At 29.9% G+C, this 18115-nt stretch overlaps 6 protein-coding genes across 10 annotated transcripts; 2 read left to right on the top strand and 4 right to left on the bottom strand.

The window, feature by feature from the left end:
* Positions 1–11: 11 nt before the first annotated feature.
* On the bottom strand, positions 12–2488 carry LOC128883912 (uncharacterized). The gene is made up of 2 exons (XM_054136783.1): positions 601–2488; positions 12–148 (listed from the first exon to the last, which is right to left on the bottom strand). The coding sequence occupies exons 1-2, from the start codon at positions 1241–1243 to the stop codon at positions 78–80; spliced, it is 714 nt and encodes a 237-aa protein (XP_053992758.1). The 5' UTR covers positions 1244–2488; the 3' UTR covers positions 12–77.
* Positions 2489–2615: 127 nt separating this feature from the next.
* On the top strand, positions 2616–7984 carry LOC128883873 (probable RNA helicase armi). Of its 2 annotated transcripts, none has more exons than XM_054136734.1 (7): positions 2616–2755; positions 2844–3692; positions 4017–4902; positions 5659–6131; positions 6241–6810; positions 6888–7133; positions 7213–7984. In XM_054136734.1, the coding sequence occupies exons 2-7, from the start codon at positions 2874–2876 to the stop codon at positions 7600–7602; spliced, it is 3384 nt and encodes a 1127-aa protein (XP_053992709.1). In that variant the 5' UTR covers positions 2616–2755; positions 2844–2873; the 3' UTR covers positions 7603–7984. The 2 variants fall into 2 exon arrangements, with proteins under 2 accessions (XP_053992709.1, XP_053992701.1); XM_054136726.1 differs by having other exon boundaries at positions 5275–6131.
* Positions 7510–11704, bottom strand: LOC128883888 (eukaryotic translation initiation factor 3 subunit E). Of its 2 annotated transcripts, none has more exons than XM_054136749.1 (9): positions 11515–11704; positions 11335–11451; positions 10862–11023; positions 10357–10479; positions 10036–10268; positions 9837–9954; positions 9534–9745; positions 9180–9443; positions 7510–8375 (listed from the first exon to the last, which is right to left on the bottom strand). In XM_054136749.1, exons 1-8 carry the CDS (start codon positions 11602–11604, stop codon positions 9185–9187), a joined length of 1314 nt encoding a protein of 437 aa, XP_053992724.1. In that variant the 5' UTR covers positions 11605–11704; the 3' UTR covers positions 7510–8375; positions 9180–9184. The 2 variants fall into 2 exon arrangements, with proteins under 2 accessions (XP_053992724.1, XP_053992716.1); XM_054136741.1 differs by having other exon boundaries at positions 9206–9443.
* A 566-nt stretch (positions 11705–12270) lies between these two features.
* On the top strand, positions 12271–14912 carry LOC128883899 (zinc finger CCCH domain-containing protein 15 homolog). Its single transcript, XM_054136760.1, has 7 exons — positions 12271–12481; positions 12612–12819; positions 12980–13221; positions 13307–13510; positions 13643–13817; positions 13902–14096; positions 14176–14912. Exons 1-7 carry the CDS (start codon positions 12413–12415, stop codon positions 14301–14303), a joined length of 1221 nt encoding a protein of 406 aa, XP_053992735.1. The 5' UTR covers positions 12271–12412; the 3' UTR covers positions 14304–14912.
* Positions 14913–15643: 731 nt separating this feature from the next.
* On the bottom strand, positions 15644–17202 carry LOC128883903 (dimethyladenosine transferase 1, mitochondrial). Its single transcript, XM_054136771.1, has 3 exons — positions 16406–17202; positions 16088–16241; positions 15644–15927 (listed from the first exon to the last, which is right to left on the bottom strand). The coding sequence occupies exons 1-3, from the start codon at positions 17046–17048 to the stop codon at positions 15684–15686; spliced, it is 1041 nt and encodes a 346-aa protein (XP_053992746.1). The 5' UTR covers positions 17049–17202; the 3' UTR covers positions 15644–15683.
* On the bottom strand, positions 17092–18115 carry LOC128883918 (cytochrome c oxidase assembly factor 3, mitochondrial). Of its 3 annotated transcripts, none has more exons than XM_054136806.1 (3): positions 17946–18115; positions 17550–17636; positions 17092–17476 (listed from the first exon to the last, which is right to left on the bottom strand). In XM_054136806.1, exon 3 carries the CDS (start codon positions 17454–17456, stop codon positions 17214–17216), a length of 243 nt encoding a protein of 80 aa, XP_053992781.1. In that variant the 5' UTR covers positions 17457–17476; positions 17550–17636; positions 17946–18115; the 3' UTR covers positions 17092–17213. The 3 variants fall into 3 exon arrangements, with proteins under 3 accessions (XP_053992781.1, XP_053992771.1, XP_053992790.1); XM_054136796.1 differs by having other exon boundaries at positions 17557–17636; positions 17946–18105; XM_054136815.1 differs by lacking the exon at positions 17550–17636 and having other exon boundaries at positions 17946–18113.

The following is an 18115-nucleotide window of genomic DNA, read 5'->3' as shown; positions in this document are numbered from 1 at the left end:
ATTATAACTTCTTTATTAAACAATCATTCCATTTAATCAGTTACAAAACGTATGTATGTAAGATAATGTTTCGTTTTCTAGGATTTTTCTTCATCTTGGGATACGCGTGTTATTGATTTTCCTTTCCTTTTACGTCGTTTCATTTTTTCTGTTTAACAAAATTTTATACTTTTTTAATACATTGTATACAATTAATATTATTAAATACCTATAAATTAAAATTTATTTAATGCTATGTCCATAGATTTATATATAATTATATATATATAAAACCTATAGGTTTGAATATAATATAGGAATTGAATATAAAGACACAGAATTAATTTCTACATCTAATATAATCCACAAAATAAATCAAGGTATTGGGTATGCCTGCTAAACTACTTTTCACATAAATACACATAAATAAACACTATCTATTTCCGCTATTTCATATTTTATCATTCTTGCACAACAGATAATAAAAAAAGAACGATTGATTCTGTAGGTACATTGATACGTCTTCGAAAAAACATCAAAGTTGAATTCTATCTTACATTATTATATCATTTTTTCATAACTATTACGGAAAAAATCTATATACAAAATTGTATCATGTACCCTTTTTCTTAGCGATTCTAACATTCTCTTCCATTTCCGCATTATATGTCTCTTGCCGTGTGGTCATTATTCTATCACGGGCAACTGCGATCTCATCTTCCAAGTACCATTTGAGAGGACCTCTGCATCGTTTACAGATCATTGGTTCAGGTAAAGATTCGTCAGTTTTGTTGTTATCAGTTCTCGAAGTACCACGCCGGTAAGTACTCCGCCGGTCACGTTGTCCATCACGCGGTTCATCATCCCATCCAACTCGCGAATCATTTGCCCTTCGATTTTTATCACGCTGTCGATCATCTCCACCACGCTGTCGATCATATCCACCTCGCTGTCTATCATATCCACCTCGCTGTCGGCTTTGATACCCACTTCGACGTCTACCTCGCTGACCAATTCTCTGAGTACTCCTTTGAACGCTGCGTTGAGAGGAGGGTGAAACACTGTCGGCATCTTGAATACGAAACCTGATATCGGGCCCACCTCCTGTTACATTGTATGGACAAAAAAGCGGGCCAACGCTTCTGTTTTCAATAGTTAATCTCGGATCGTGGTCTTTGATGTCACAACAAAATCCGTAAGGTTTCGCCGTAAAATCATGCCGCGACGTACCAACGTTAAATTGTTTTATCACGTTTTTTTTCATATCTTTTTGAAAACCTTTGATATTGTTACACTTAAAATTTGAACGAAAAATACATTAACAGATACTGAACATTTAGGATGCGATGTGTCAAAGAAATAGGTAAGAAATCGAGGTGACGAATAATTTGAAAGGACTATCTAGAGAAATTATTGTTTATGAGTTAATTGTAAAATTGGTTGTCTATCGAAACGAATAATGTTAAACTTTGAAACTTTTAACTATGTATAATGATTATAAACTAAAAAAGAAATAATGATTGAGGAAAATAAATTTAAAACGTTCTTGTAAAAATACGAAAGTATTATTAAGAAGCTGTTACATTGTGAGAAAAAAAAATATAAATATAAAAAACACGAAGAAAACATATATATATATATATATATATATATATTATTTATGTATATGATCTTAATCTCTTGATGTCTTTAATTTTTGATTTTCTAGAATTAGAACATATATGTCCAGATAATTACAGATTCTAGAGTCTCTACTATCTTCATGATTCGATCACAAATATTTTTATTCATAGTCAAAACGTGATGGTCATTAAAAAATGTTTTTGAGATTTCCTTCTTTACATGACTTCCTTATAGGTCAGAAAGCGAAACAACCTCAAATTACCTCGTTCTTAATTTTTGTTTTATTTTGGATCGTAAACTTACTACCTAAATGAATATCTACCTTTAAATAATACCCTGTATATAATATAACAAAGACGAATTTCTAATTCTATATGTAAACGATAATAGCTAAATACAAAATTTACTCTAAATACAAAACTACGAATATAATTTTCCCGCTATGATAATGTTCCGCATTGTTTTTGATTACTTACTCGTTATATTAGAAATAAATAATATTTAAGATTTAAAGTAATATGTATTGGTCAAGATATGATATTGTCGTATAAATATATTATTACATAAATTATTGTCAAGCATAGGCAGTCTTCCTAAACATCTATGTACTTTCCTTACTTTTAAACTAATAAATTCGTTAATAATTTGATTAGTCTGTATTTTATCGTTTTATATGAGAAGTTACACTCGTATGTGATAAACGTGTTCGTTTTTATTTCAAAAGTTTGTCTTCCCTTCCTTATCTTAGCAAAATGGCTGAATATGTGTATAAAGTACTTGAATGGTGTTGGTGTCTCCCATAATTAAAATAAACTTGTTACGATGCAACTTCAGGAAGCGCGTGTCTGATGATGATCGAATGATCGGGGACTTAATCTTAAATCGTTATTCATAAAATTATGAATTCCTCTGCTTTATCGTCCGGAACTTTAGGCCATTCAACGGGACAGAGAACATCAGAATCTCAAGATTCAGAATTAACCTCTAGCGGGAATCAAACATCGAAAATTTTGAATCAAATGAAATCCGAATTACAGGAACAAAAACAACAGAAACGTTTACTTCGGGAACTACATTTAAAACGTGTTCAATCATTGAGGAAAGAATTGGATTACATTAAAGCAACAGAGTGGAGATATCAGCCAATTGATCGGTATATTTTAATATGAGACTTTTTTAATTCGCAAACTTCTTTCCGTGTGTAACGATAACATAAATCTTATTAAAAATAATATTTGCAGGTACATGGATAGAAACAATAGAAATTAAATATGTTATCCTTAATATATAACCTTGTAAAATATACTGTAGGATATAAGTCTCCTACTAAAAGTGACACGGATGAAATAAACAATATTGTAGCTCGTATTGAAAAAGCCTATGAGAAAGAAGTAGGAAAAAATGGATATATTGATGAAAATGATTGTCACTGCAAGATAGGAAAAGTTACTTTCATCTCAACAGATTACATTCTAATTGATAACTTTTATGTATATGATACAGTGAATCTCTCAGTGAATAATTTAAAAGTAGGCGATAAGGTTCAATATCTAGCCTTGCAGGAAGGCCATGAGAAAGAACATAAGGTAAAGAAAATTGTTTGTGTGATAGATGACGATTCATGGTGCAACGAAGTTGCAGATTCTCAGGCAAATTTTGATGAAACACAAGCATTAACAAAATGTATAATCGGAAAAGTAATTGAACGCAAGAATCGAGTATTACTTGTGGAACCTAATAATATTTCTGTTGATTTGAATAAAGTACAGTCAGATTTTGTCCCTGTGATTGGAGATTGGTTACATATAGAGGCAGAAGTAGAAATTGATGTAAATTCTTATAATCAAAACAAAGAAATCTTAAACATAAAGAAGATACAACCACTACGATCTAAGTTAGGCATTGGAATTGTATCTAGTTATGATACAGGTAAAGAAATTGGTACTATTGGAAAAGATATTGTATTCAATAGAAGAATATGTGATTCTGGTTATATTCCTCACATTGGTGATAAAGTACTTAGCGATAGCATTGAAAGTGATCAAGGATTTTATACATGGAGATCATTAACTGTTGTTCCAGTATATCAGGCAAGTGTTACTTTGAAAATCTTAATTAGTGATAGCACTTATTCCAAAGAATTATTCTTTGGATATGGCAAGTTATAGAAGTAATTGCATCAAAATTCACATCTTACAAACATGAGTTTTATTATGTAGTAAAAATTTACATACTTATGTAAATTATGTGATATATACATGACACGTATAAAAATGTCTGTGAAATAAGATTATTGAATTTATATGTTCTAAATAATAATTTATTTCAGTCAATATTTTTTATTTAAAATCAATCAATTATTTCATAAAAAATTCAACATCTAAATGTAATACAAATAAATTTATTTCTTGCAGGTCCCAAACAAAGAGCCTTTACCAATGTTATGCAGTACACCTATTACAAAAAAGAACTTAGATGAACTTGTGAAAAATAAGTGTGGTATAAATATTAGTGATGATATAAATGTTGACTTAGACATGTTAGAAGAAAAAAACATAATACTTAGAATACAAAATGTAGGTAATACTACTCATACGCTGTACAAAGGTTCCTTCATGACAAAGAAGGCACAGTCTCAGTTAACTCTAATACAACCAACAAATGCTGGTATAGTTTCAGTATTAAATCCGTCTGAGACTTTAACTTACATATTTAAATGTAAAGCAAAATTTATTGGAACAAGCGAAGAATTATTTGTCTTAAGTTTCAAAGGTTTTGAAATTGGAAGAATATTTCATATATCTGTAAAACCTAAAAGTATACAAAAGAAAACGTGTCCCAAACAGAATATTACCAAAACTAATAAATTTAGTCCTGTGCTAGATGTAGATGAATGGAGTGAAGCAGTATACATTCCAGGTGTTAGACCATGTAAACCACCATCATTTATTAGAGTGCGTAATTTGTCATTCAAAGTTCCACAGCGTTATTGGGATGTAATATCACAATGTTTAAATGAAGGGAAATCACAAACTGAGTGTGTATATGATATAGGAAATGCAGTACCTTGCTTGTTAAATATGCTCAGTTTTCAATCATACAAAGATCGTTTCCATGCTTTATTATATTTAGAAGAAATTGCTCAAACAATAAATATACAACAATACAATATAGAAAGCACAATTATGAGGCATTGTGCGGAATATTTGGTGATGGAAGTGCCCGGTCTTGCTGAAAAACGCCCATCTCTTCTTGTTGGCGACAGAGCTATAGTATCTTTTAAGTGGGACAGTTCTCAAGGTATGTTGTTATACATGAAGATATTAATAAACATGTGTATATACAACTACATTGAATATATAGGTTGGGTATTTAAGGCAAGTCACCGAGGTAACTCGTTTATTTTTAAATATAAAAAAAATTGTTTGACAGTTGTTTGATATTACAGAGAATAATGGCATTTTAATCTGACCCATAAAATACATTACCATATTATGATTCTTCTAAAAACAAACAACTTCTTTCTATTTTTAAACAATTATTCTATGATCAAGTTATTCAGATGATCTGTCGTAAATGCCTTAAAAAAGTATAAGAATAATTAAGTGCTTGTATGAAATCTTCTCTAAAAAGTTGTACATGGTATATCAACTTGCATTATGTTTGTAATAGGAAAATTGAAATATGAAGGATTTATTCATAAAGTTACAAATTCAGAAATTTTTTTGAAATTCAATCATAAATTTCATGAAGAATATAATTATGAAGATTGTCAAGTAACATTCAAATGCTCGCAATCTGCCATACAACGTAGTCACAATGCTATTAATATGGCTGTAAATCGATTAGGTTCCGACTTTTTGTTTCCTACACATGTGGTTGAAAAAGAGTCTCGTTTAAATCTTGAAGAGATCGAAGTAATAAACGAAACATCTCCTAAGCAAATGATTCATCAGCTGACTAATTCCATATCATCAGAATCCTCTTGCGATAGTACATCTACCAGTACTAAATCTAGTAGTACAACAAAATCATTTACAAAAGTATCTGTTGTAGAACGATTGTTCAATGTTAAACCAATTGAACAAACTCCAGAATTTGTAACACGTAATGTTACACCAATAAAAGACAATCAACTTATTGAAACAAATATACCAAGAAACGAAACAAGCATTCAGCAAAATTCTATGGATACAGTATTATTAAAAAGTCCAAAACAAACAGCATCTGATCTACAACCGTATATATCGCAAATAAAAAAACGAAAATTAAATTGGTTTAATAAAAATTTGAATTACTATCAAAAGGAAGCCATAAGAAACATATTGAAAGCGCATGCACGACCATTACCTTATGTGATATTTGGCCCACCTGGTACTGGGAAAACTGTCACCCTTTGTGAGGGAATTCTCCAAATTTTGTCAACTGTACCTGAGAGTCGGCTGTTAATTGCAACACCATCTAATAGTTCAGCAAATCTTATAGCAGAAAGACTTCTAGACAGTGGTGTTCTTAAACCTGGTGACATGGTATTTCATTAATTTTTTAAAATGGAACCTTATAATTTTTATCCATAATGTAATAGTATTTGTTTAAACAAATTCATTGACTATACTAAATTTTTCCTTTCTTTCACAGGTACGTCTTATAGCTCATCATTGCTTAACTAATGATTCTATTCCTGATAAATTATTGCCGTATTGTGCCACTGCAGAATTAGCAGAAGAAGGAACACATGAAAAAACAAAATATAACGGAATGGGACCAAGATTAAACTGTACTATGAACGTACTTGGTCGTCACAGAATTACTATTGGTACTTGTATTGCTTTGGGTATACTGCACAATATGGGATTTCCCCATGGACATTTTTCACATGTATTAGTTGATGAGGCTGGTCAAGCAACAGAACCAGAGATTATGATTCCACTCAATTTTATTCATTCTGATTATGGACAAGTAATTCTTGCGGGCGATGCATTGCAACTTGGTCCAGTTGTACAAAGTAGAATAGCAAAACATTTTGGTTTGGACGAATCATTTTTGTCGAGGCTACTGCAACACTTTCCATACCAAAAGGACCCTAATGGCTTCGAAACACAGTATGATCCACGTCTTGTCACAAAGCTTATTATGAATTATCGAAGTTTACCAGAAATACTTAAACTACCAAGTTCTCTGTTCTACGACTCTGAATTAATAGCACAGGTACATACATTTATGGCATGTAAGTCATATTTATAGTATTTATTAAATCAAGAAAATAATCACAATAATATTTGTAGATATCTTCTAAAAAAAGTAAAGAAGCAAAACTTTTACAAACATTAGCTGCCGAATTACCCGAAAGGAAAGGTTCTCCTCCAGCTGTAGTCTTTCATGGCGTTAATGGAGAGAATTGTAAAGACAGTGACTGTCCAAGTTGGTATAATCCTGAAGAAGCAGCACAGGTGTACCTCTACCTTTTAAAGCTATATAAGTGTGGTCTTTCACCCGATGATATTGGAATCATAACTCCTTATCAAAAACAGGTGAGTTATTTAAATATACTTTATGAAATAATAATTATAAAACCAAATCGCATTTTATTTTTTTAATTGTTTATTATAGGTCTATGAAATTCGAGAGATACTTATGGAGTTAGACATGAAATTACCGAAAATCAGTAGTGTTGAAGGATTTCAAGGCCAAGAGCGTAATGTTATCATTATTTCAGCTGTACGGTCCTCAAATAATTTTGTGAATGAAGATATCAAACACTCTCTCGGATTTGTTGCTTGTCCTCGAAGACTCAATGTTGCAATCACTCGTGCTCGTGTTTTAGTCATAATTTTAGGAAACCCTAAACTTTTAGCTCAAGATCCTTATTGGAGGAATGTTTTACTTTATTGTATTAAGCAAAATTCGTATACTGGATGCAACTTTATTTTTTCTGATACAGAAGAACCACAAGTGAAAATAAATAATTCTTTTATAAATGACAAGAGTAACAACTTCTAATGAATCATGGCAACATTTGGAAACTACATTTTTTTATATTTGTGGTGATATCTATCACTGTATTACAAAATTACAACTTTTTCTTTGTACAGTATTTTAAGTTTGTAAATGTTTTAATGAAGAAGTAAATGGTATCATTATTACTGTATAAATATGCATTTTGAATAAAATATGTAATAAAATCTTTATAGAATGTTTAGATTAAGTGATATATTCGTGATTTCTAAACTTTACTTGTTTACAATCTTTGTTCATAATCTGTATTAAGTTACATTATACAATGACCAATCGATTTATATTTTATATTAAATGGTTTTTATAGCATCTTTGTGTGTTTGATGTTAGAAGTACAGTAAAATAAAAGCGAGTTTTAGCACAAGTATTCAATTGTTTCTTTTCTGCACATTTCCAACGATGAAACGTCTAGATACGTATCATGTAGTATATATATAGTTTGTATGCTGTAATTTACATACATGTATATGCATCCATATATATATATGGATGTACATATATATATATATATATGTACATCCATACAAAATTCATGCGAATATATGCTTATTCAAGTCATTTTACTTTTTGCAAGAATGTGTGAATAAAAATATATTCGTTTCACCATGTATCATGGATTTCTCGTTCGATACATAAAATTGAATTACTTCCATGTCGATGTTCTGCTTACGAGTCGAATTGAATTAAGTGCCCTTTTTGGCCGAATCCCTGTACACCATGTCACGATGTCACAAGTCCATATGCCAAGAAGTTTGATACTGTAAAAAATAAAATCATTGACTATGATGTATACAAATAAAAACATTTAAACTACTTTAAAAATTTAACAATTTTTTAGTTTAATAATTCATTTCCAAACAAATTAATATATAAATATCAATATAACCTGGTTTCCCTTTCGTTCGCATTACATAAGAATAAAGTATAATTCAAATAGCCAAATAAGATCCCTAGGATTGGAAACGTTGATTTGATAGTGTCATTCCTATCATTACTCCTTCACGCTCATGTCGCTCCATCAGAGATCTTATTTAACTTGTTCAACTATGTTAACAAAAAATGAGTATAGGTAATCATGTTAGTTTTGTATGATCCTTGCAGGCTGATAAATTGATCACATACTCTTATGCGTGGTATTCGTAATCGTTCCTATGCAATATATTGTGTGTTTCTATATAGTACACTACGATCTTTGAACTAATTAAACTGCTCAAAATAATCGCGTTATGCGTTAGATCCATTTTGATTAGTCTAAGAATTAGACTATAGAATACTAGAAGCATGTAGAAAATATAACACAGAAGCAATCATGAAAACCATGTATAAGAACATCTAGCCTGACCTACTTACTAGTCTGCAAGGAACTCTGTAAAAAAGCATGTTTCATATAAAGTTTTTGTCGTTTAATATTTAAGCGATTACAGGCGCTGATAGCAATGAAAAAGTGTTAATACAAAATATGATTACTCCATGTAGAAAATTTTAATCATCTTCAGTTAATCAAATGACTGAAAAGAGGGAAAAACGATGGTGCGTGAAAAATGATAGCGAATGATACTAACCTTACTTAGTTCCACACTATACTTACTGGATCCTGATTTTTAGCTTTCAATTTACGTTCAATTAAGTTTTCTAACGCTTCACTTCGGACACTCAACGTTTCGATTTTTTCCACTAGTTGTTGGTAGGGTGATGCAGGTTGTCCACCCATTACAACATGCCCTAATTTACTGTCTATTTTCGCATCCAATCGTGCATTACGTATTAAATTGACAATCCAGCATTCAGCTACATCTGCTTTCATATTAAGTTTTTCTGCAAGCATTCTGTAATACAAAAATGTATTGGAAATATATCAGAAATGTTCTTGTAAAACGAAAATGTAATTGTAAAACGGAAAATATAAATTATCATACCCAATACTGATACATTGATGAATTCGACAGAATGTCTCAAAGATCATTAAACGAGCATTCTCTACAAATTCACTTAATAGTGCAATCAGGAAAAAGTCGTTAAATACAACTGTTTGACACTCCTGCAATTTTTGTCTTGCCCCATCGAAATCAAAATTAACATACAAATGTTCTAGAAACTCGGTGATAGGATCACGATACGTATAAGATTCCTGTTAAAAGAATGTAATCACAAATTAAAAATTTCTTTATAATTAAACTTTTTTCAATTTTAAAACATTTTAATAAAGACTTTCTGCACACCTGTTGTATTACTTTTACCAGGTCTTTTAATATAGATCGCCTAGAGCGATTCACAATAACAGCTGCAGCCAAATAACGTAATATGTGAGGGCACATTGTTTGAATAGCATTTAGATAACTGAAAAAATAGTATATAGATTTAAATTATTAAGTATTCATAATACATTATATAATAATGCTTGCAAAAGTATATACATACTGTGGTCGATAAAGGAACATTTCTATAATTAAATCTCTGCCTTTTACATGATTGAAAAATACAAATAAACTCCAATGAATAAGCCATGTTCTTTGTTGTAGTATTTGAAGAGAGTTTCCTATAACATTACTGTCAATATATTCCCTCAACTTGTTTACATCTTCTAATGCAGTTTCCCAGTTTTGCACCAAGATTTCTGATGCCAATTTACCCCAAAGTACATTTAAATAATTCTGAAAATTATATATGAATTTATCATATGAATAAACTATTATACAATCACTAAGTATTTTATATATGTTGAATGTATTATAGTTATACCTTATCTGTTGGTGGCATTATAAGCATATAGAAATATAAATATGATGTAGAAACAGAGTAATTGCCACATTCGTACCGATACTTTGCTAATTTCACAAAACTATCCATCATTTCCACTCTGAACTATAAACATACAATAAATAAGTTAAAATAAATTGGATTTATATTACCTAAAAATGTATATTATTATGTTCACTATATATGGTATGGCATATAATCTTCTGTATCATACATTATTTCATGAATACATGTAGTTCATAGAATCTTTCTTATGTGCTAAAAGAATATCTCTAAAATTTTCTTACAATATAATTAAAAAATCTACATTGTTACTTTTCCTGTACTGCAAATATGTATAAAAGTCTACTCTAAAATGTAGTTGGCCCATACCATTAAATATAAAACTGTAGCATCTTTTATCATATTATACTATTTCCATGTTGTATGAATACTTATATAAATACAAAATGTTAAGAAATTATATTACATATATTAGTATACTTACTGGAGACTCCTGAGTAAGGTAATTGTTCAGTGCTTTAGAATCTCGCATATTTTCCATTTTCTTCATGATTTCTTCATTATTCATAAGAGCAACAACAACTGATACATTATCTTGCAAAATACCAAGCTCCTGAAGTACATCTGCACGATGAGCTTTTAACTCCTACAATTCAAGTTTTTTCCATTAGGCTTATCATTCACAAGTACAGGGTGGGTGAAATTTGTAGTACACCCAGGTACGATGTGTAACATTTTTTTATTTGTGGCTTTGTTTTTGAGAAAATCGACTTTCAAGTTTATCCAGCTATGGAAGCAACCGAATACAGTTTGGTTATCCTATATTCTACAACAGGTTGAAAAAATTGTATACTAAGTTTTTATTTTATTTTTTCACATAAAATCACAACCAGACCGGGTGTACAACAAATTCCATCTCCCCCTGTGGACATTTCGATTTGTTAAATTTATACATACGTCTGATATTTCCAAGTGAGGATAAAGTTGTTGCCTGATGTCAATAGTATAATCAAGCATGTTTGTTTTGCTAAGAATATCAAGTTTAACTTGAAGTAGCTCATCTTCGTCATAAATCTGAAACATACAAGTGTATTATAACCAAATAGCATATGGTCTAAATATTTCTTTTTACTTTACCTGTTTAGCAGATAAAAATTCCAAAAGAGGAAACACTAAGTGTCGATCGAGATATTGACCTATACGCGATGTCAGATCGAATTTTGCCATTTTGACTCCTAAATATTGAGCTAAAGTGGTTCTGATCACAATCTACAAGAAGTAAAAGTTCGAGAGACCTGTGAGCATGCACCGCAATAAAGTCAAAAAGTATACAATAGAATGTCCAGAAAGTTCACGCTGAAGTAGATAGACTGCAAAGTTTCTCAATTGTATCACTAGAGGGCTACAAACTTTAGTATTTTGTGAAACAATGTCCATAATGTACGTAAATACAAATACAAATCAATATAAAAATTGAGTAACTTAAATTAATTAAGATAGTCTGTAATAGTATTGTTATGAAAAGGTTGAGTCGACATAATGGGACCTGTAACAGATTTGACAAAGATCTTTTTTTATTAGTTTGTTTGATAATTACTTTAACTGCGCGAATAATAATTGTAATAATGAGAAAATTATTATAATTAATTTTTTCTAGATATCTAGAAAGCATTATTCTTGTAAGTATATTTTTGTAAGTATGTGCGGGATATAAAATAAATATAATTAAATACTGTTAAATTTAGAAATTAAACAATTTCTTGAAATATGCTTTTTTTTAATGTTATTGCGTGTTAATGTCAATAATTTAATATTATTTAATGCATCTGGCACACACATGTGTGCATGTGTGTACTATATATGTATATGCATTTTATGGTCCATCCCAGTTCACCAAATAGTTTTGCAGTTCATGCTTACCAATTCGAGCAATGAATTGCTCCATGATCAGAAGTACTAAGATTTCTCGAAAAATCTAAATTTTATCGGTAAATTTTCTGTATTAGACACTTTTAAATACTAATAAGTGAATGAAATGCCACCCAAAAAGGCACCTGTTCCCAGTAAAAAAGCGGATCAGAAGAAAAAGGAAAAAGTTATTGAGGTATCCGAACACGATAATTTTACATTGCTAACCTAAAAATACGACATTCCATATTTTGAACATATATGCACGTGGGCACTTATTGTCCTTTTTAAAATTTTTGATAAATATAATTTTCATTTTTCCATAGGATAAAACTTTTGGTATAAAAAACAAGAAAGGTGCCAAACAACAGAAATTCATACAGCAAGTAGAGAAGCAGGTAAAATCAGGTGGTGTTAATCCACGGAAATTAGAAGACCCTAATGTTAAAAAGCTTGAAAAAGAAAAAAAATTAAAGGAGCAGAAAGAATTAGCTCTCATATTTAAGCCTGTGCAATCACAAAAAATAGATAAAGGTATTAAATAAAGTAAGGTTATCGAAGAGATCTAGTTAAGAGAAACCATGATTGTCAACAAATGTTCAAACGTATCATACTATTATGCATTATTACTTTTATACTATTTTCTATGTGTACATGCAAAGTAGTGGGAATAAAGTATTGTTTCAATTTTCAGGAACTGATCCCAAATCGGTAGTGTGCGCATTCTTCAAACAAGGACAATGTACAAAAGGCGACAAATGCAAATTTTCTCACGATTTAAGTATAGAAAGAAAAGCAGAGAAACGGTCATTATACTGTGATATGAGGGATGATGATAAAGAAACTGATACAATGGATAAATGGGATGAAGATAAGTTAAAAGAAGTAGTAGAAAAGAAGCATGGCGCCAGTGGTAATCGTCCAACCACTGATATTGTGAGCAAATTGGTTATAATATTTTAAACATTTAACAAGTTATGATTTTCATACATTAAAAAAATAATCAATATCTTAATTTTAGATTTGTAAACATTTTTTGGAAGCAGTGGAAAAAGCAAAATATGGATGGTTTTGGGAATGTCCATCTGGACAAAAATGTATTTACAGGCACGCATTACCACCTGGTTTCGTACTCAAAAAAGATAAGAAAAAGGAAGACAAAAAGGATGAAATTTCTTTAGAAGATTTAATTGAAAAAGAACGTGCCAACTTGGGACCAAACCAAGTATGTTTATCTTTTGGTAATTTACGAGATGCTTATTTAATAGCTTAGTATAAATTTCTATTAAATGTGTACAAAAGTAATGTTATGAGGAATGTTCTTAAATATATTATAATGTATTGTATGATTTAACAGACTAAGATAACATTGGAGACATTTTTGGCATGGAAGAAAAGAAAACTAAAAGAGAAGAAAGAGCAAGCTATTAAGGATGAAGAAAGAAGACGAAATGATTACAAAGCTGGTCGTCAAGTTGGTATATCTGGCAGAGAAATGTTCTACTTTAATCCTGATCTTGCAGCTGGAGATGGTATTTTCATAATTACCTTACATATTATTTGCTTTAAACTTATAATGCTATTACAATAAAATTTATTTTCAAAATATTCTCCAGGTATTGATGATGGAGACGAAGCAATAGATAGTTATGTCCGTGAAGAAGACGAAACAGATGAAAGGATTGAATATAGAGAGCTTGATATGGATAGGCTTGCTCTTGAAGCTAGTGAAAGCGATACTACTGGAATAACTGTGGCTAGTTTAGATCGGCTAAAAAATAATGAAGTTACGAACAATGAAGATTCTAGTGGTATTTATAAAATACTTAAATTATTTTCATTTGTTATACTAATTATTAGTGGTATTAATAGTTTATTTTTTTATACTAGTTACTTTAGGCGAGGGTGCAGCTGCGTTAACAATTAATGAGAACCTGTTTAAGGAGGAGGATTTAGAAGGTTTAATAGAGGAATTAGAAGATTTGGATTTAGAAGAGTTATCTATATATTTTGCTTAAATTCATTCATGTGTGATGAATGTGTCTTCATTTCTCTGTACTCTTATGATACATATATTATCAGCATATTATTCACATATTCACTAGTTCCAAGTGTGCTGTCTTGTATATTGTTATTTACATTTTATTTGCAAGCAGTATATTTACACATAATGTATATATAAAGAGCTGGTCTCGTGCAAATCACATTGAATTGTTTAATGTATTTTACTGTAATTATGATTTAAAATTTTTAACGATTAAAAGTATAGTTTACCATCTTTTATTACATCTGTAAATTGCTTAACGTTTATTACCTTGTGAATTGTAAAAAGTATGAAGTCTCATCTTTAGTATGAAAGTAATTAAAACATTAATGTAGTCAGTTTGATTTACTTTTGACAATGTATAATTTTAGGCGATAGCTAAAATGCAAGTTTAGTTCAATGACGAGACTAGCAAATGAAACAAAATATATTTTCACAAAAATATTTACATGTATAATTAGTGAGAAGATTGAGCAGTTGAGTATTAATTTATAGACTTTGGTTTACTTCAACTTTTATAACGTTCGCGTTATGTATTTATACACGCGGTATGTATAAATAAACGTAAATACACAAAAACTTATATATTAATGTAATTATTCTTTTATAAAATGACGAGTGATCGAAATTTTCTATAAATTTATTAATTTCATTTGTAAGTGATAAAACAGAAGAATATAATCGCATACATACAATACACACGTACGCATGAAATTTTCAGTCGAAGAAAATAATAAATATTTAGACTACAGTCTGTCAAGTTAATATAAAATAACAAATGCATATAAAAATTTGAATCATTTCACAATAAATATTATTTTGTAAGTCAAAATATTGACGGCGGATGACCTATAAATGTGTCATTCAAGTTTTTTTATTTGAATGCGAGTGATGCGAAAACACGTTATCGACATCTTCATGTATCTATTTCAAAATAAATTTATAAATGATTCAATTTCTCCTCAGAAATATGTGAGATATTTGATGAATTGAAAACATTGTTTATGAGCTTAACTTTCTGTTGTAGATTATTCTGTGGTGATTCGTTAGAGCGATAGGGTATGAATTCAACGCTTAGGTTTTGCTTCAGACCATAATACAATTTTGCAAATATTTTGCGCGGTCATGAATAATAACTAACATACATATTACACAAGTATTCTTTTAAATAGTTAATACTAGCATATTTTATTATGTTCATTTTTAAATAGCGTCGTATATTTGTATATATGTAAAAATGTACGTAAGTATTTTGTGTACATTAATTAGAGGGGGTTGATTTAGTAAAATAATTTCGAAATTAAATCTGTAATATATACAAATTAAATGCGGTTTATTTTATTTATCAGTCAGATTATGGTTCAATACATTCAGTGACTTCTATGGCCTGTGCATTAGATATTGATATTATCTTTCGAGATGCGCGGTATTCATATAAGGCAATTTCTGGATGTTTTTCCATTAAATATTTATATGCGGTAACAAGTTTGTCGATATCCTCCATTGTAAGTTGCATTGGTCTTGTACGTGGATCCAAATCAGAAAGATTAAACATCATTTTACCTAATTCCTCTCGACAATATAGCGGAAACAGTGTTCTATAAAATGAATAAAAAGAATTAGAATTAAATCTATATCAATTTCAATAATTTTTATATACATATATAAACTTTGAAACTTTACACTTATTATGAAAAGTGCTACTCCATAACAAACACTGTATAGGCAGCAATGTATTTTTATACAAAATGTACTTACTCAATGCCTCGTATACTATATTTCTGACGAAAACTAAAAATGTGTCTTGCTACTTTCTCAACAATTTTGAACTCGTGTTTTGTACGTGGAACAGATAAAGGCAAAAATGATACAACCCCGACGTCAACTTTTGGTTTGGGAAGAAAAGCTGTACCTATAATTTGAAAGATGTGCAGTAATATCGTCCTTTATACTAAAGTATTATTTATGATATCATACTAGGTTGTAGATGTCTCTGAAAGGTAAGTGATCCAAGTATCTGTTAATATCTAAGAGCATCTGATTGACTGCAATATTAGAATAAAAACTTTAATGTACCTGGTATAGTAAAGTGTAATACTGGATGTGTCCAAGCTTGTGCCATTACAGACAACCTACATCTTTGTGCCTCTAATGGTTTAGCTACTATACGTTCAGCAACTTCTTTTTGAAATGTTAATGTCATTTTAGTCCTTCCAAATGCCCACGGACCTCTTCTTTCAGATATTGCATGGATCCACTTTATTATTAAGGGAGTTGATACATTAAATGGTAAATTACCAATGATACAAATTCTTGGAATTGTGTCTTCCCAAGATTTCATTTTAGTCGTAGGAAAAATATTATTCATGTTTACTTTCATTATATCATCATAAATAATATCCATTTCACCGTTAACTGATGCATAAGCATCTGCTAACATATCTAATATCGGTTTAAATCGTTTGTCCTTTTCTACAACAATTAGTTTTTCTGGGAATTGTCTTATAATTGATCTAGTTAATCCACCAGGTCCTGGACCAACTTCTAGTACATGATTTTCAGATATCTTTCCTGTTTTTCGTATTATTTTATCTGTTAACTTTTCATTTAAAATAAAATTTTGTGAAAGATGTTTCATTGCACTAACTTTATAAAGTTTTATCATTTCTCTTATAGTTGGAAGAGGTGGTAATCTTGGTGTTACTTTCATAGCTGTCATTTCTTTTTTTATCCTTAATTAGGTTTTAAGAACAAAGACAAACTGATTATGATTTATTTATAATTATATAATATTTGTGTAGCTATAATACATTTACATTAACAATATGTTTCATTTTTTTCCTATATATCTGATGGATATATAACATAAATATTATAAATGTCGCTAATTATTCTGTTCAATTACTGTTTCAGGTTCATTAAAATCATCTAAGAAGGTTTCCTGCTTTACTGCATACATAGAATAAAAGTAGATTCCTAGTACACCAAGTGCTAAAGAAGTACCGCCTATAATATTACTCCTACGAATCTTTTGATATCTGAGCGATCTTCGTAAATTTATTTCTTCTGCTTGTTTCATAAACATTACATCTAAAGATTTCATGTCTTTCATATCAACCTTAGGCATAAATTCATTATGCTTTCCATCTGAAAATAAATTAAGCTATTTAAAAACTGAAATGTTTGTGTCATAATATTATGTAATGTATACTAGGCTTGCCATTCACCAGCTTGCATTTTCATGATATTTGTTTCGACGTGACTTTGTGCACAGTCAAATTAATTTTGCTGGTGTCTTTTCTTCTTTCTGTTTTCAATGGATAAAAATAACTTAAGAACACATTTTTATAACCTCTAAACACATTATTGATTTTACTTAATTGGATATCATGTTTCTTCGAAATTCAGTAAACTTAGTACATTTACTTAACTAATTATTAATAATAATATGCATTAAATTAAAAGCATTACAATTTTATATCAAGCATATTAAAAATCTAAACGTTATACCGAAATATTAAAATCTTTTTAGAATTCGAGAATTTTACAAATATCATAGAATTGTTACTTACAAAACATTACTTTAGAACATTGATAAATATGATCATATATTTACCTTTTAATGGCGGAATGAAACAATATTATTTTTCCTTAATATCACCTAATACTAAAACGGTAATCTTGTACCTTATAACACGTGAGACCAGCGAGAACCAGTGAAAACGTGTATGTGCACGAATGCGAGCGCATGCGTTCTTCATTCAGGCAAAAGCTACTATCTTTGAC

The sequence above is a fragment of the Hylaeus volcanicus genome, chromosome 1 (genome assembly GCF_026283585.1).
Source record: "Hylaeus volcanicus isolate JK05 chromosome 1, UHH_iyHylVolc1.0_haploid, whole genome shotgun sequence".
Taxonomy (NCBI): Eukaryota; Metazoa; Arthropoda; class Insecta; order Hymenoptera; family Colletidae; genus Hylaeus; species Hylaeus volcanicus.
Note: the sequence above shows the minus strand (reverse complement) of the source record. Positions and strands in the feature narration are given on the sequence as shown.

Excerpts from the sequence above, each read along its gene's own strand:
- LOC128883912 (XM_054136783.1), bottom strand. The coding sequence starts at position 1,243 with ATGAAAAAAAACGTGATAAAACAATTTAACGTTGGTACGTCGCGGCAT. Across the intron at positions 149-600 it reads TAGAATCGCTAAGAAAAAGG|AAAAAATGAAACGACGTAAA; the intron begins GTACATGATACA and ends TTTGTTAAACAG.
- LOC128883873 (XM_054136726.1), top strand. The coding sequence starts at position 2,874 with ATGTTATCCTTAATATATAACCTTGTAAAATATACTGTAGGATATAAG. Across the intron at positions 4,903-5,274 it reads TAAGTGGGACAGTTCTCAAG|GAAAATTGAAATATGAAGGA; the intron begins GTATGTTGTTAT and ends TGTTTGTAATAG. Across the intron at positions 7,134-7,212 it reads TAACTCCTTATCAAAAACAG|GTCTATGAAATTCGAGAGAT; the intron begins GTGAGTTATTTA and ends TGTTTATTATAG.
- LOC128883888 (XM_054136741.1), bottom strand. The coding sequence starts at position 11,604 with ATGGCAAAATTCGATCTGACATCGCGTATAGGTCAATATCTCGATCGA. Across the intron at positions 10,480-10,861 it reads ACCTTACTCAGGAGTCTCCA|TTCAGAGTGGAAATGATGGA; the intron begins GTAAGTATACTA and ends GTATGTTTATAG. Across the intron at positions 9,746-9,836 it reads TGGTAAAAGTAATACAACAG|GAATCTTATACGTATCGTGA; the intron begins GTGTGCAGAAAG and ends TTCTTTTAACAG.
- LOC128883899 (XM_054136760.1), top strand. The coding sequence starts at position 12,413 with ATGCCACCCAAAAAGGCACCTGTTCCCAGTAAAAAAGCGGATCAGAAG. Across the intron at positions 12,482-12,611 it reads AAAAGGAAAAAGTTATTGAG|GATAAAACTTTTGGTATAAA; the intron begins GTATCCGAACAC and ends ATTTTTCCATAG. Across the intron at positions 12,820-12,979 it reads ATCACAAAAAATAGATAAAG|GAACTGATCCCAAATCGGTA; the intron begins GTATTAAATAAA and ends TTCAATTTTCAG.
- LOC128883903 (XM_054136771.1), bottom strand. The coding sequence starts at position 17,048 with ATGACAGCTATGAAAGTAACACCAAGATTACCACCTCTTCCAACTATA. Across the intron at positions 16,242-16,405 it reads ATTACACTTTACTATACCAG|GTACAGCTTTTCTTCCCAAA; the intron begins GTACATTAAAGT and ends TTCAAATTATAG. Across the intron at positions 15,928-16,087 it reads TATAGTATACGAGGCATTGA|AACACTGTTTCCGCTATATT; the intron begins GTAAGTACATTT and ends TTCATTTTATAG.